Genomic DNA, 16,502 nt, shown 5'->3' with positions numbered 1-16,502 from the left:
AAATGTTGAGAAGCTCTGTCTCAAGAATTGTACTGGGTACAATGGAAATGGGTAGACGCATGAACCTAGAGGAGAGCACAGAATTTCTTAGAAAGTTTGAAGAATATGGCCACAGCCAACTTGACTCAGCTTATATGTACGCCAGTGAGGGCGGTGGTGGGACAACTGGGGGTCTCACAGAAATGTACCTCGGTAAAATGAACACTGCCCATGGTTCAAATATTTCAACCAAGGCTAATCCTGGTGGTGGTAAGACATTTTCCCCTGAAAGTGTTCGACACCAATTAGAAACTTCTCTGATAAACCTAAACACTGAACAGGTGGATATCTTCTATTTGCACTGGCCATGCATGGATATCGACATTGAAGATACCTTGAGTGAAATAAACAAACTCTACAACGAGGGAAAATTCAAGAGGTTTGGATTGTCCAATTTTATCTCATGGCAAATCACAGAGGTTCAACAGATCTGTAAACACAATGGCTATGTGACACCTTCAGTATACCAAGGAATGTACAACTGCCTCACTAGAATGGTTGAGACAGAATTGCTGCCATGTCTAAGAAGATATGAAATGAGCTTCTACTGCTACAACCCACTTGCTGGAGGCATTCTAACTGGCAAGCACAGCCGAGATGACCGACCTCAGGATAAAACTGAGCTGGGAAGGTTTACTGGAAGTTCCTGGGGCCCTTCTTACAGAGACCGGTTCTGGCGTGGAAAATACTTTGACGCTCTTGAGATTATCCAGGAGGAATGCCAAAAGGAGGAGGTGGCTGTTCACTCTGCGGCTTTAAGGTGGTTAGCTCATCACTCTGCTCTGTCAGATGATAACGATGATGGGATCATAGTTGGGAGTAGTAGTATTGCAAATTTGGTTTCCAACATGGATGCATTAAATGTAGGACCTTTACCAATGTCAGTTGTCGATGCTATCGAACATGGATATGACATCACAAAGGGTCATGGACCAAATTATTTCAGGAATGTCGGTGTTAGGCATTCGACATATTAAATTAAATAGAGGTGATTAAGTTATTAATGTTTAGCAGTATGTTTTTGTCTTTAGAACGGAGGTCAAAGTAAAATGATTTATTTTCTGTTGTCAATACATTTTATCGATATTATAAAATTATTGTTTTTCCATCAGACTGATTTTATCTTTTTAGTTTTTAATTTTTATAGATTTTGTAATTTGTTAACCTTTTAAACGACATTTTAAAACATCAACAGGACCCTTGCAAATTCTGGCACTGAGCGAGATTTTTTTCCAGTTAAAACTAGATCCTGAGATTGTTACTATTGATTTTTGTTGTGATTATATTTTGTTTTATGTATAGCTGTGTTTATAATTCCATGCTACTCATAATAATAATAATATTATGCAACATAACATACAAAATCACATGATATTAGTGCCAACATTTTTACTAAACAGTTTACTGTCTGTCTGAAGCCGTATATTCAGATTATGTATGAAATTACAAATGATTCATAAAATAACACTGTAACTTTCTGCACAACAAACAGTATTAATAACCACACTCTCCTCTTATATAGCCAACAATGGAGACTTTGTTCGGCCTCCCATTTAAACTGCTGGAGATCCCTCCAATGAGGCTGAAAAAGCCCAGTTTCATTGCCATGCCCAGTGCGATGATGGTGTACGGAATGATCCTAGTTTCTTACTTCCTAGTGCTGGGAGGTGTTATCTACGATATTATCATTGAGCCTCCAAGTATCGGACAGGTGGGTTATCTTTGGTTTTCAAGCATATTTTATCTTTTATTTATTTTTTATTGAGATATGATTGTTTAGATACCACATTTCTCATTCACAACTTCAAAGCTCTATATCTCGCAACATCACGAATTTACCATAACAACAATATTTGAAAAGTTGACTGAAATCATACTTGTAAAGTCCCTGTAAGAACCAAAAGATTTGGGCGACCTTTTAAAAATGAAATCATAAATAAAGCTACCTCTAAGTACTATCGCTTACAACATCTTGACTGCACCTTGCACGATAACACCATTAGATATCTCACTGACACGTTTACTGCAGGTTACAGACGAGAGAGGTAACCCTCGGCCAGTAGCGTTTCTAGCGTACAGAGTTAACGGTCAGTACATCATGGAGGGACTTGCCAGTAGTTTCCTCTTTGTTATGGGGAGTCTGGGATTTGTTGTACTGGATAAAGCTAATGGAGCTAAGTGAGTTGATGGCTACTTTTTCTGTTGCTTGAGTAATTTTAGCTATTGTTATTTTGGTGTAAGCTTGATTAACTTAGAATATTAACATGGTAGTTTTCATGATTCTGCTGACTTTCAACTCTTCGAATTCCTTCCTTTCGTTTAAAACCATTTGTTCAATTAAATTAAAATTTAAACCATTTGTTTAATTAAATTAAAATTAATTAACAAATTTACAATTACACCCTCCTCAGTTTACCTAAGCTGAACAGATTTATAATGCTGTTTCTGGGACTCTTCATGGTCGTTGTCTCTTTCTTCCTTTGCCGACTCTTCATGACGATGAAACTACCTGGATACCTCAAGAATTAGATAATATATATATCGTGATTAAAATGATACTGACATATATGCATAACTTGGTCGTTGCTATGATTATCCTAGTTTGTCTGAAAATAAAGGGACATTGTAAGGCCATATAATAAGTGCATGATTAAAATGACCTTGCTATCAGATTGAAGGAACACGGTAGCGTCAAATCAAGCCTAGCTTCAAGTTTAACTTTGTATTGATATGTTATATACTTTTATGTAAATTTATTTTGAGAATGATAGTTTTTGAGATTAAAATTTTTGTTTACATGACATGTGTGTCTTTTGATAGGCTTTAATTCGTGATGCCAAATTTTTTATTTTTTTTATTTTCTGTGATTTATTCCTCGTGATCATTGAAAAAATTGGTATATTGTGTAACCAATTGATGAATATGTTAGTTGATATTTTACGGACAGCACATTTTAATAATTTCTCCCTGTAGCATAGCAAGACCTTAGACCAGATAACAGTTCGACCAACATTCCAGCAGAAGCAACTTACCACTAAGACACTAACACCAGCAACAATGTTGTTAAGGTTGTTAATCAGCTTAGCGCTGTTCGCAACAGTGTCCTCCACTTCCTTGATCTCTCTCGATTTGGGCACTGAATTCATGAAGGTACGTCTAAAAATGTTTGTGTAATAATCAAGTAATTTTAACGTTTGATATTAAATCATGCGTTTGTCGTTTGAGTAATCCATACTTTTATACGAATAAAAACATTTTTGTCGGGAGATGAACTTAAAATCGAATCACACTTTTTCAGATAGGAATTGTAAAGCCTGGAGTACCCATAGACATTGTGTTAAACACCGAAACCAAACGCAAAACTCCAATGACAGTCTACATTAAGGGTGACGAACGGTTATTTGGTGATACCGCTGTAACCAGGGTAAATATAAAATATTTTAGCACTTATTAATTATTTGGTTTTTTGGACCCCGAGGGAAATCAAAAATTGGTCACGAGTTGGACTTTCTGTACCAAACTGTACCATGGTACAATATTTGACGAAAGTCAATTATCTTGAGATCCTACTGATAAATTTTCTTTAAACTTTCCAGATAGTTGTATGGCTATAGGACGGATAATCTGAGCAAGTTTGGGGGAATTTCTATGTGCCAAACCTGAGATATGAGTTCAAACACAAGAAAATATCTCAAATTGGTACAATATTTGACGAAAGTCAATTATCTTGAGATCCTACTGATAAATTTTCTTTAAACTTTCCAGATAGTTGTATGGTTATGAGACGGATAATCTGAGCAAGTTTGGGCGAATTTCTATGTGCCAAACTTGAGATATGACTTCAAACACAAGAAAATATCTCAAATTGGTACAATATTTGACGAAAGTCAATTATCTTGAGATCCTACTGATAAATTTTCTTTAAACTTTCCAGATAGTTGTATGGCTATGAGACGGATAATCTGAGCAAGTTTGGGCGAATTTCTATGTGCCAAACTTGAGATATGACTTCAAACACAAGAAAATATCTCAAATTGGTACAATATTTGACGAAAGTCAATTATCTTGAGATCCTACAGATAAATTTACTTTAAACTTTCCAGATAGTTGTATGGCTATAGGACGGATAATCTGAGCAAGTTTGGGCGAATTTCTATGTGCCAAACCTGAGATATGACTTCAAACACAAGAAAATATCTCAAATTGGTACAATATTTGACGAAAGTCAATTATCTTGAGATCCTATTGATAAATTGTCTTTAAACTTTCCAGATAGTTGTATGGCTATAGGACGGATAATCTGAGCAAGTTTGGGCGAATTTCTATGTGCCAAACCTGAGATATGACTTCAAACACAAGAAAATATCTCAAATTGGTACAATATTTGACGAAAGTCAATTATCTTGAGATCCTATTGATAAATTGTCTTTAAACTTTCCAGATAGTTGTATGGCTATAGGACGGATAATCTGAGCAAGTTTGGGGGAATTTCTATGTGCCAAACCTGAGATATGAGTGAATCAAATACAAGAAAATATCTCAAATTGTTACAATATTTGACGAAAGTCAATTATCTTGAGATCCTACTGATAAATTTTCTTTAAACTTTCCAGATAGTTGTATGGTTATGAGACGGATAATCTGAGCAAGTTTGGGCGAATTTCTATGTACCAAACTTGAGATATGACTTCAAACACAAGAAAATATCTCAAATTGGTACAATATTTGACGAAAGTCAATTATCTTGAGATCCTACTGATAAATTTTCTTTAAACTTTCCAGATAGTTGTATGGTTATGAGACGGATAATCTGAGCAAGTTTGGGCGAATTTCTATGTGCCAAACTTGAGATATGACTTCAAACACAAGAAAATATCTCAAATTAGCGGTTTCTAGCGGAACGCAGGTACAAATTTCGAGATCCTACTGATAAATTTTCTTTAAACTTTCCAGATAGTTGTATGGTTATGAGACGGATAATCTGAGCAAGTTTGGGCGAATTTCTATTTGCCAAACTTGAGATATGACTTCAAACACAAGAAAATATCTCAAATTGGTACAATATTTGACGAAAGTCAATTATATTGAGATCCTACTGATAAACAAAAATGTTGTGAAAAAATGTTGTGAAAAAATGTTGTGAAAAAATGGAAAAAACATTTAGATGCTTCCTCCTCCTCCTCCTCTTCCTCCTCCTCCTCCTCCTCCTCCCCCTCCTCCTTCTCCTCCTCCTCCTCCTCCTCTCCCTCATGCCCCTCCTCCTCCTCCTCCTCTTCCTCCTCCTCCTCAGTCTTCCTCCTCCTCAGTCATCATCCTCCTCCTCCTCCTCATTCATCCTCCTCCTCCTCCTCCTCCTTTTCCTCCTCCTCCTCTTACTCCTCATCAGTCCTCCTCCTCTTCCTCCTCTTCCTCCTCCTCCTCCTCCTCAGTCCTCCTCAGTCATCCTTCTCCTCTTCCTCCTCATCAGTCCTTCTTCTCCTCCTCTTCCCCCTCCTCAGTCTTCCTCATCCTCCTCATCCTTCTCCTCCTCCTCGTCAGTCCTCCCCTTCCTCCTCCTTCCCCTTCTCAGTCCTCCTCTTCCAGTCCTCCTCCTTCTCCTCCTCATCCTCCTCTCCCTCCTCTCCCTCATCTCCCTCATCCCCTCTTCCTCCTCCTCCTCAGTCCTACTCCTCTTCCTCCTCCTCCTCCTCAGTCCTTCTAAGTAATACTCCTCTTCCTCCTCCTCCTCCTCAGTCCTCCTGAGTCCTCCTCCTGAGTCTTCCTCATCCTCCTCAGTCCTCCTACTTCTGAGTCCCCCTGAGTCCTCTTCCTCCTCATCCTCATCCTCATCCTCCTCATCCTGTGTTCTCATCCTCCTCCTCCTCCTGAGTCCTCCCGAGTCCATCTCCTCCTGAGTCTTCCTCCATCTGAGTCCTCCTGATTCCTCCTCCTCCTGAGTTATCCACCTCCTCCACATCCTCCACTTCCTCCTCCTCTTCAGTCCTCCTACTCCTCCTTCTGAGTCCACCTCCTCCAATACCTCCTCCTCCTCCTCAGTCTTCCTCAGTCCTCCTCCTCAGTACTCCTCCTTCTCCTCCTCCTCCTTACCTCCTATAGCCATGTAACTATCTGGAAAGTTTTGAAAAATTCTATCATTTAGATCTCCAAAATATATTTGCCTTTGTTCCGCTAAAAACCGCCAATTTGGAGATATTTTCTTGTGTTTGAAGTCATATCTCAAGTTCGGCACATAGAAATTCGCCCAAAATCGCACAGATTATCCGTCTCATAGCCATACAACTATCTAGAAAGTTTAAAGAAAATTTATCGGTAGGATCTCGAAATATGTGCCTGTGTTCCGTTAGAAACCGCCAATTTGTAATATTTTCTTGTGTTTGAAGTCATATCTTAGGTTTGGCACACAGAAACTCGCCCAAAATCGCACAGAATATCTTTCTCATAGTCATACAACTATCCGGAAAGTTTAAAGAAAATTTATCAGTAGGATCTTGAAGTATGTGCCTGTGTTCCGTTAGAAACCGCCAATTTGTGATATTTTCTTGTGTTTGAAGTCATATCTTAGGTTTGGCACACAGAAACTCGCCCAAAATCGCACAGAATATCTTTCTCATAGTCATACAACTATCCGGAAAGTTTAAAGAAAATTTATCAGTAGGATCTTGAAGTATGTGCCTGTGTTCCGTTAGAAACCGCCAATTTGTGATATTTTCTTGTGTTTGAAGTCATATCTTAGGTTTGGCACATAGAAACTCGCCCAAAATCGCACAGAATATCTGTCTCATAGTCATACAACTATCTGGAAAGTTTAAAGAAAATTTATCAGTAGGATCTTGAAGTATGTGCCTGCGTTCCGCTAGAAACCGCAAATTTGTGATATTTTCTTGTGTTTGAAGTCATATCTTAGGTTTTGCACATAGAAACTCGCCCAAAATCGCGCAGAATATCTTTATCATAGTCATACAACTATCTGGAAAGTTTAAAGAAAATCTATTGGTCAGATCTTGAGAAAATCGAAAATATATTCTAAGTTATTCACTAAAACACTCGATTCTCGACCAATCCATATGGTACAGTTTTGTCGAAAGTCCTTCTGTTGGTCACGGAAAAACTGAACTTTATGTAAGCCGCATGGTTTCGCGTACATAGCAAAAATCCATCCTCATAAGTAAATTAGCGCGCGCAATGCGCGTTAATAGATCTTGAACGTGGCACAGTCTCCAATGGACCCGTAGTAAACTTCTGTACAATTAAATCGTACAGTGGTATGACGCAAAGACTTACGTACTACGTCGTACATCATGATAATGAACTTCTGATTTGTTTAATAAACAGCTGGTAACTATTACTGGTAGTAACTTTTGTAAAGAGTCTCATGATTTATTCCGGAATCCGGGTATTCACAATCTTGAATTTATCCAAATAAACGTTACGGCGACAGGTGTTGGCGCAAATAATGGTCGAAAGTGTAAACAACAATTTTTAACACAACTCATTTTCAGGGAGAAAAATCACCGAAGAACGCGTATTCTAACCTGTTAGATCTACTCGGTAAATCTATAGATAACCCAGTGGTCACTGAGTATAAAGAAAGGTAAACATTCAAGTTATCAAAAATTAATTTCTGTATTGATTATTGAAACTACACCGTATCTCCTTTAAGTTTTTCTCATTAAGTTAGCATACTATCCAAATAACATCCAAATAACACCAATGTTAATTGTACAGGTTTCCCTATCATACGATAGAAGCTGATCCAGTGAGAAATACAGTAGTGTTCCGACACGACGACAATACATTTTACAGTGTTGAGGAGTTACTGGCAATGCAAGTAAGGAACTATGCAAGCAATTAGCATCTGGATAAAATTTAACAAACTAATACAGTTTACCCTCACTAATTTTACCCTTATATATTCATGGGAGAATACAACATACCTTAACATTAGATTCAGCTTTCACGCATCACTTCTTGTACATTTCTTGTACATTTCTTGTACATTTCTTGTACATTTTTGCCAGGATCAATGTACCTTCTCCAAGTACAGATAACAGTCTGTAACTAAAAACCCCGCAGATAGAGTTTGCGGTGCTGCTCGCTACAAAACACGGGGAAGCTCCAGTCAGTAAAGTTATAATCTGCGTTCCTCCTTTCTTCAATCAGAAGGAAAGGGAAGCTATGCTCAAGTAAGTTTTACAATTGGTTTATTAATTGATAAATAATAATATATCATCATGGTTCACCAGGCAAGTCAGATGGCATCTTGGGTTCTTGGATCATTCAAAGACAGGATAAAACCTGTTATGCTCCAGCTCTACAAATCCCTGATTAAGTCACCTCCCCACCACAATCCACATCTTGCCCGGGACAAACAGGGTAGTATTTGTTGTGGCAAATATAGCTTACATTTCCATTTTGCCCTTCTCTTTGTTGGGAAAAAGGTGCCCTTCCTTTATTCCTTAGTATGACAGCGATTCAACAATCCAGCATTGACTGATCAATCCTTAGAATTACTGTCATGTGTCAAAACAAGTATGCTTCATCTCCCCACCAGAATCCGTGTCTCTTTAAGTTTAACTCAATAAAATAACACCGTGACAGTAAAGAAAATGGATGAATGACCAAGAAGTGTGCAACCACTTTAGTTTGGGGACTTTGGTAAAATAACAATACCTTGAGCAGCAAGCTATTAATACCGCTTTAAATATCATCCTTCGATCAAAAATACTATAATCTATGGAGTTTGTGGGTCTGGCGTTAGGGTATTCATCTTTACCAAGAGGTTAGAGGTTAGAGGTTAGAGGTTAGAGGTTAGAGGTTAGAGGTTAGAGGTTAGAGGTTAGAGGTTAGAGGTTAGAGGTTAGAGGTTAGAGGGTAGATGTAAGTGGGGAGGCTAACTTAAGTTGACGATAAATTGAGTTTAATGGCATCTGTACAGATATATTTTATCGTAGATATAGGTATGACTTGTTATATTTAGCCGGTTGGCATGTTGCCAAGTTTAAGATTCGGAATTGTAGACTAATAAAGCAATTTTATTTTTAATTCTTTTAAAAAATAAAAACGGGTTAAATTTCTTTACAAGATTGAAATAATTAAACATGCGCATTTGAAAATAATTAAAAGTAACAATTATTAACATTATCCAAATCCCTCAAATTACAAAATTGATAAACATCAACATGTCTTTACTTTACTGAACTAAAAGAAATATGACCGACTGCAAGAGACATATAATAAGGAGATGGTTCATTCCCAATCCGAACCCTGCAGCAGAGTTGCACAGATCATAGTTACATGAACTACAGTATGGAAGTGCCCCACAGCCAGTCCCACAAGAGTAAGTTTTGATGCCCAGACCTAGAGTGTCGATAGTAAGGCATTTTCCAAAGTTGCTAGCACAGTGTATATCTACAGCAGCACCACCAATACCGACCTTACATTTGATAGCAGCAGACATTCCCACCAATACAGCCAATAACAGGAACACTTTCATAGGGTTCATTTCTTTCAGTTCGCTAATAAGAAAATGTTGGGTTAAGTAAGGGGGAACTAACGAGCCTGATAACCTCGCTTGATATTAGAGTCCTGTTTAAACGCCGTATTGTAAAGGATAACGCGGTGATAAACTAGAAATGTACGCATTTATAGTTTTTTTAAAGAGCAAGCAGAATGGATCCCTATTGGATTTAATCCCTGAAGGAATGAATCACTACTGGAAATCTGTCCATCAAACGAACTCTTTTCACACCGGGCTGAAGACCTGACCTTTACAACTGCAACGGTTCAGAAACATACGATTCGGTAACGGGAGCCGGTCAAAAATTGTGCGTAACTTTATATGTAAGATAAACAATATGCAGGTTAAATCGTTTCAAGTGTCTTGGAATGTAGATAATATAGTAGATTAGATTAGAAAAGTTCTTAAATTAAAGTTAAATTGTTAATCTTACAAAAGCAACATTATATACATTTAATTTTAAATGAGAAGCTAATTGTTAGGTATGTGCCACGATCTTAGTAAAAAGTTTATGTATCCCTTAATGAGAAGAAGTTAAACAAATGACCCTCCAGTGTAGCGGAAATAGCTGGAGTCCAAGTAATGCAGTTGATGACAACAACCTCAGCTATATCACTGCAATATGCAGTCTTCAGAAACATCAAAATGACTGAAAAGCCCATGGTAAGTAAAACATTGAACACAAAAAGAGTTTTCATACTGGACTGTGCGTTGGCAGGCAATATATTCCTTTCTCTTCTCGCTCGGATATTATGTTTAATGTTGCGGGTTTTTATGAGCTTGGTTCATGTGCGTAGTATCTATTTTGGATAATAACTCATCTCATATTGCCTGGCAAATATAATACCTAACTACTTAACTTTATTGAGCAGTTACGTAAACTTTACATAAAAAGTCATTTATTTTAGGGATAGATATTAGATTGGACTTGGGCGTTGTTTTTAACTATCCCTTGTTAAGAACTTTTAATTAATAATAACATCAGTACATTTTATACTTGTAATAACTTTATTAATAATAACTTAACTACATTTTGTCCTCCCCAGATCGTATTATTCGCGACCGTAGGATCTCAGTTTACCACAGCTGCTGTTGTCAGTTACTCCCAAGTCAAGGACAAAGTCACCAAGGAGTTGGTAAATACTGTACAAGTCATGGGAGTTGGGTAATTATAATATTTATTTACTTTTGCTTTTACTTTTACTTTTATTTGTTTAGCAATTTGATAATTTCTTGTGAATATTAAATATTTTGTTGTCCTACTTTATCATGCATATAATATATCAGCCGTTCTATTTTTTTATAATCTTAAAAAAGGTCGTTACAGTGAACAAAATGTATACATAACTGGACCACTGGTGCACAACGTTTTATTCAGAGTCAAATTTTCTTGAAGCAAGATATCAGTTAACTTCGTCAATGGTCATCTCCGTTTCGCAACCCGATATATTTAAAGGGAGGGAGGGGCGAGGCAATGAGAAAAATATAAGAACTGAAGAATTATCCGTCAGTTCTGAGAGTTTTTGTTTGGTTCATAATACAACGTGGTTTCAGGTATGACAGAGGTCTGGGATCATATGAAATGGATCTGAGACTGAGGGAGCATTTAGCTAACAAGTTCACTGAAAAGTATCCTAAGGTAAAAGTATTTTAATTTTAATTTCTATAATTATTTACGTCTTCAGTTTACAAAGACGTTTACTTTAATTGGGTGGACACTTGTCCGTGTATATGGGATTTAAACATTTTGTGGGTCTTTATTTGAGCACGCACACTTGGTTGCTTAATGATTGATGTTGAAAAGCCCCATAAATTGAAAACTTTTAGAAAATGGGCAAGGCATTGTCAAATTATCTGTGACTTGTGTACTGATTTTAATTAATTAATTAAATAAATTAACCAAGGCACACGTTAATTAACATAATATTATGGTTGTAAGACCTGTACTGGGTAAACACAAATGCCATGAAAAACTTACCTCAAAAACATTTTAGCTATTTGACATTGTCTTAGTCCGGATTTAATAATAGTCTACCAATCAAGTGTTAGGAATTGAAAAGAAGCTGGCAGTGTGAAATCTGATGAGGTCTGAAGACAATCTAACTCTGTTGCGACTTTATGTTACTCTGAAAATGGTTTAGTTTTAGGGGACCAATTTCGTCAGAATCTTTGCCAGCCAAACTAATCAAGTTCAATCACTAATTAAGTTATTAAACAAAGGACTTATCCTCAAGAAAAGTAGTCTTAGTTTTAACAATTTGGTATCCATTTGCATTAGCCTATCTGGCAATCAGTGTACAAATTATGAAGTTCAATATACTTCAGCTCTAGGAATTAGTTACCTGGTGGAATAGAGCTGATATCCTAGTTCTGCAGAAATCGGAAGGGGAAATCTGGCAGGTTAGCTAGCTGACATGTTTCTGTCTGTGTCACAGCTGTCTGTGTCACAGCTGTCTGTGTCACAGCTGTCTGTGTCACAGCTGTCTGTGTCACAGCTGTCTGTTTCACACCTGGATAAAATGGATCACTTCGACATTCGTGGACCGACCCGACGAATCACTTAATGGTTCATAACAAGGATAGGATCTGACCTGAACGTTAAAATATGACAGGATCTGGTGTCACACTATAACAGTACGCTACGTCCTGGACTGTAGTGCGAAAGAGGGAGGTCTTGTCAACCTTCAGGTTTCGCACTACAGTACGACTACAGTTGTCCCTAGTTTTTCAGAGTTAATCATCACATATAGACAGCATGAGAGTAGGCCTGGCCATCTCGAAGTGATAATACTTCCTCCGCAAATCTGGGAAGTCATATGAAAAATGGAATAGTGCGGGTTGATTAATTAATTAGCAGAATTATACTCAGAGAATTAGAGGTCGGAAAGTGCAATGATTGTGTCGGATCATTAAAAGATAAATCAATAAATCAAACCGGTCAGTGCTCTCACAGAGAGTCACTCCGTTGATTTATTCATTTATTTTTTATTTTTGGTGGACGTCAGGACCTTTGATTGAACTTGAAAAGATTAATCAATAAATCATACGGTCCAGTGACTCTCATGAGGTCACTCCGTTGATTTTTTCATTTATTTTTTATTTATTGAGAGGACCGTCAGGACATCTAATTGACTTGAAAAGAATAAATCAATTAAATCAAACGGTCCAGTGACTCTCACTGAGAGTACTCCGTTTGATTTATTGATTTATTTTTTATTTATTGAGCGTCTATCAGTCTTAAGATCTCCCAGTAAATTTAAAGATTTACAAAAAATCAGTGATTTCCACTCCCCAAAACTATAGGTTAAAATTGTTAAAAAACTCCTTATCTCCTCGGTCTAGATTCATCAGTCTTTTCCTCTCTGCATATTATGCCATTTTATTATGGCGATTTCTGGTTCTATATAATATGGCGATCTCGGTTTAAAAGTTGTGATTGGAAACCTCTTTAGGTCGAGCTTCTATTATTAGCTGGTAGGGAAGGATATTTTCTATGAATTAATTAGTGTAAAACGATAATTTCACATAAGTTTAAGCAATTAACTGTTATTACTTCGGTCCGAGACTTATTGAACTTGAAAAAGATAAATCAAAAATCAAACGGTCAGTGACTCTCACTGGAGAGTCACTCCGTTTCATTTCATTGATTTATTTTTTATTTATTGAGAGTCTCTCTCCAGTCTTAGATCACCAGTTATTTTGAGATTAACAAGACAAATCTGTTTTTCACTCTCAAAATCTAGGATAACAATTGAAAAAACCATTATCTCTCGGTTTATTATGCCATTTTTATATGCGATTTCTGGTTCTATAAATGGCAATCACGGTAAACAGTTCTGATTGAAACCTTTTTAGGTTGAGCTTCTTATATTATTCTTCTAATATTAGCTGGGGAAAGTTAATTTTATTAATTAATTAGTGTAAAACGAGAATTTCACATTAAGTTGACAATGACATTAAATGTACTTACTTTGGTCCGGCAGACATAGAACTTGAAGTCTGAAAATTATTTATGATTGTTAAAATTAGTATTATATTTAGATACCAACATCGCAAGCAGAAAAATAAAAAAAAATAAACGTTATCGACATTTAAAATAAAATTTTAAAGTTTATTCAAGTTCAAAACAAATTAATCTGATCCATGAGAAAATTTCAAAAAATGTAGCTTCAAAATTTGCGATTGACAAGATAAATCAAACATCAAACAACTAAGAACACACAGCTGGACGATGTATTGTAGACTGACCAGATTACAAACCAAACTGTAAATAACTCAATTATAAGGTCAATGTGAAAATTTAGAATTGAGGCCATGGAATGCTAATGAAGTGTCAACAGTCCCGCAGATAAATACTCTAAACTTATTTGCAATGCTGACTGTTGATGTGGAGGCTAAGTTGACAGTTTTTATGGCTTTTCAACGGCGATGTAAAGAATAACCGTGAATCGTTCAATGCAGTACTGGTCGACAAAGTATTCGAAATTTCCGATAGGTCTGGTACATGACCGAAAAACTGAAACTATGGACAATACCAAATATTTGGCGATTTAACTTTAACGGCGTTGTTGACGCCATTAAGATTTTCATTTGTCATTCTGGCAAAAGGTATTGGTTCAAAATCAAAATGAAAGGAGTTAAAAACTTAATACTTAATAATTAAAAATCTTGTGCCAGCCTAGGCAGTGTTGATAGGAGGGGGAGAAACTGCGAGAAATAGAATTGTCCAAATTATAAATCAAAATTGTTTGTTTACTCTGCTTTAGGGGGTATAAACGACAAGAATTGGTTGACGCAGTATTTGAACGATCTCGAATTGAAAACAGGTTTCCGAATTCCATGATCATGCGGGACCACACTGATAAAATGAAACCCCACAAAACCACATGATTAGTCATCAAACCTAAACTGATGAGCTTCAGGCTAACAATTGACAAACAATCCCATCTGCAGAAACCAATAACAATGCGTTATAACAAACAACAAAACAATACCACGAACAAACTCACTACATGAACAAAAGGTTTCTATATTCTACGGAAATTGATATATTGATAATGTTCGAGTTTTAAGGCGAAAGCATATCGATCAATCGACATCATGAAACTAGGAACTTATATGGGAATGTGGGCTAGAATCGTGACAAAGTTAATATATTATCCTTTCTTCAGAATACACCCGATGATGACAATGGTAAGCAGGAGGCCGTTTAAAAACTGTTACATCTTGGAAAAGGCTTAGTTTTCTTACTCTTTTATGTTTATAATTTACATGACCCATAAAACAACAGAAAACCGTCTGATGAACAAACAATGAAATACTAATGACAATGGTATTGTTTGATTTGATCACATTTAGTGAGGTCAAGAAGCCCAGTCACTGTATTGGGCCACCCTACATTTAATATTTTTAGGATATTTACAAAGCCTTTGACGGACCTCTTCTACCCGTCATTGGCTGACAAAGCCAGGTACCAATATGGTACACGCTGTAGTCCTAAAGTTAGTACACAGATGTGTCTAATGACAAAACTGGAAGCCTCGGTAAAACAATCCAGGTAGGAACAAGATTATTTCGACCAATCAAAAACATTGCATTGTTTACTTGCATGTACGTGAATATACGAGGAATATTGAGTTGGAGGCTCTAAATTCTACTTTCGAATAAAATGAAATGATGATTGTAGGTGAATATGCAGTAGAATGTACGTGAAACATTGTGTTGGAAGCTTTATAAAAAGCCTTACGTCGAGTAAAGGAATTCTGAACTGAGCAAACTTCCGTGCGATTGCAGGTCCAGCGAGCGACGCTTGTTATTAACATTAGTTTACATAGTATGAAACCCTCAACTATATATATAGGTATGCTGAGTTATTCCTGTTGAAAACGTAGAGTAAGTGTTGAAACCTTTGCTACGTTTATTAAGTCTTTGAGTACGGGGTAGTGATCCTCATTGTGGGAATTTCTCAATCGTAATATTGAAACTAGGGGAGGTAAGTCATTCGCAGACAAATGAGTTAAGGGTTAATTCCTGGGTTAAAACTTTGGTTCACTCTATTTGGTCATTTATATTTTGTCATGAGAACATTCAAAGCTGATTTTTGCCTGACAGTTTATTCGATGAAACGCAATAAGTTTGTTTGCCAAAAAATGTGTTTATGTAAAAAAGAATTTCAAAAAATGTCTGCTAGTCGCTTACATGAAATTTGTATAGTCACAATATTTGTTAAATGTAAGTCGTGAAAATATGCATTGCAATTTTCAACTTTATTAAAGTAACACATATATTTACAATATCTCTTGGTAATTATTTGATATCCTTAATAAACATAAGTTTCTTCGAAAATAATAAGGTCTGGAGTCACAATTCTTTATTCATTTTTCCATTACCAAAATATACATAAAATTATAACATATTTCACCGATTGATTAGTTTCAGCTAAGTGAGCTGAGTTTATCTAGACGCGATCCTGGTGTGTGAGCTGTTTACATTGGTTTAACAGGTATCGTGAACAAAGTCTCCATTTTGCAGAATCTTGATGCTATCGTGTTGTGCTTCCTTGAAGGGTTGACCTGAACAATAATAAGTTAGTCGATAGAATTATAATTAGAGAATTTATAGAGATCATACAATGCAATAATTGTGTCAGATCATAAAAGATAAATCAATAAATCAAACGGTCAGTGGACTCTCACTTGAGAGTCCTCAGTTTGATTTAGTTGATTTATTTTTTTATTTATTTTGGGGGAAAGGGTGGGGGGGGGGGGGAGGAAAGTTCTCCCGGTCTAAGATACTGCAGTAAATTAAAGATTCACAAACAATCGTGTTTTCTCTACCAAAAATCTAGATACAAAAAAATCATTATCTTCGGTTTTCGGTTTTATCAAGTCTTTTCCTCTTGCATATCATGCCATAATAATATATGTTGATTTCTGGTTCTATATAA

The 16,502-nt window shown here is 36.5% G+C and overlaps 3 protein-coding genes across 3 annotated transcripts in view; all 3 read left to right on the top strand.

Annotated features, from left to right (window-relative positions):
- Positions 1 to 11,210, top strand: part of LOC134822212 (hypoxia up-regulated protein 1-like) — an 84,107-nt gene extending 72,897 nt beyond the window's left edge. The window contains exons 2-9 of the mRNA XM_063833119.1: positions 3,011 to 3,189; positions 3,338 to 3,463; positions 7,539 to 7,630; positions 7,765 to 7,867; positions 8,113 to 8,222; positions 10,111 to 10,219; positions 10,603 to 10,721; positions 11,111 to 11,210. Coding sequence (XP_063689189.1) covers positions 3,097 to 3,189; positions 3,338 to 3,463; positions 7,539 to 7,630; positions 7,765 to 7,867; positions 8,113 to 8,222; positions 10,111 to 10,219; positions 10,603 to 10,721; positions 11,111 to 11,210 — 852 coding nt within the window. The 5' untranslated portion in view covers positions 3,011 to 3,096. The remainder of the gene's footprint in view (positions 1 to 3,010; positions 3,190 to 3,337; positions 3,464 to 7,538; positions 7,631 to 7,764; positions 7,868 to 8,112; positions 8,223 to 10,110; positions 10,220 to 10,602; positions 10,722 to 11,110) is intronic.
- Positions 42 to 1,016, top strand: LOC134822214 (aflatoxin B1 aldehyde reductase member 2-like). The gene has a single exon (XM_063833120.1). It carries the CDS (start codon positions 42 to 44, stop codon positions 1,014 to 1,016), a length of 975 nt encoding a protein of 324 aa, XP_063689190.1.
- Positions 1,560 to 2,896, top strand: LOC134821895 (oligosaccharyltransferase complex subunit ostc-like). The gene is made up of 3 exons (XM_063832707.1): positions 1,560 to 1,750; positions 2,069 to 2,217; positions 2,451 to 2,896. The coding sequence occupies exons 1-3, from the start codon at positions 1,568 to 1,570 to the stop codon at positions 2,566 to 2,568; spliced, it is 450 nt and encodes a 149-aa protein (XP_063688777.1). The 5' UTR covers positions 1,560 to 1,567; the 3' UTR covers positions 2,569 to 2,896.
- Positions 11,211 to 16,502: the final 5,292 nt, after the last annotated feature.

This window comes from Bolinopsis microptera, chromosome 10, assembly GCF_026151205.1.
Source record: "Bolinopsis microptera isolate Bmic1 chromosome 10, MBARI_Bmic_1.0, whole genome shotgun sequence".
Lineage (NCBI taxonomy): Eukaryota > Metazoa > Ctenophora > Tentaculata > Lobata > Bolinopsidae > Bolinopsis > Bolinopsis microptera.
The sequence above is the reverse complement of the archived record's forward strand: the minus strand, read 5'-3'. Positions and strand labels throughout refer to the sequence as shown.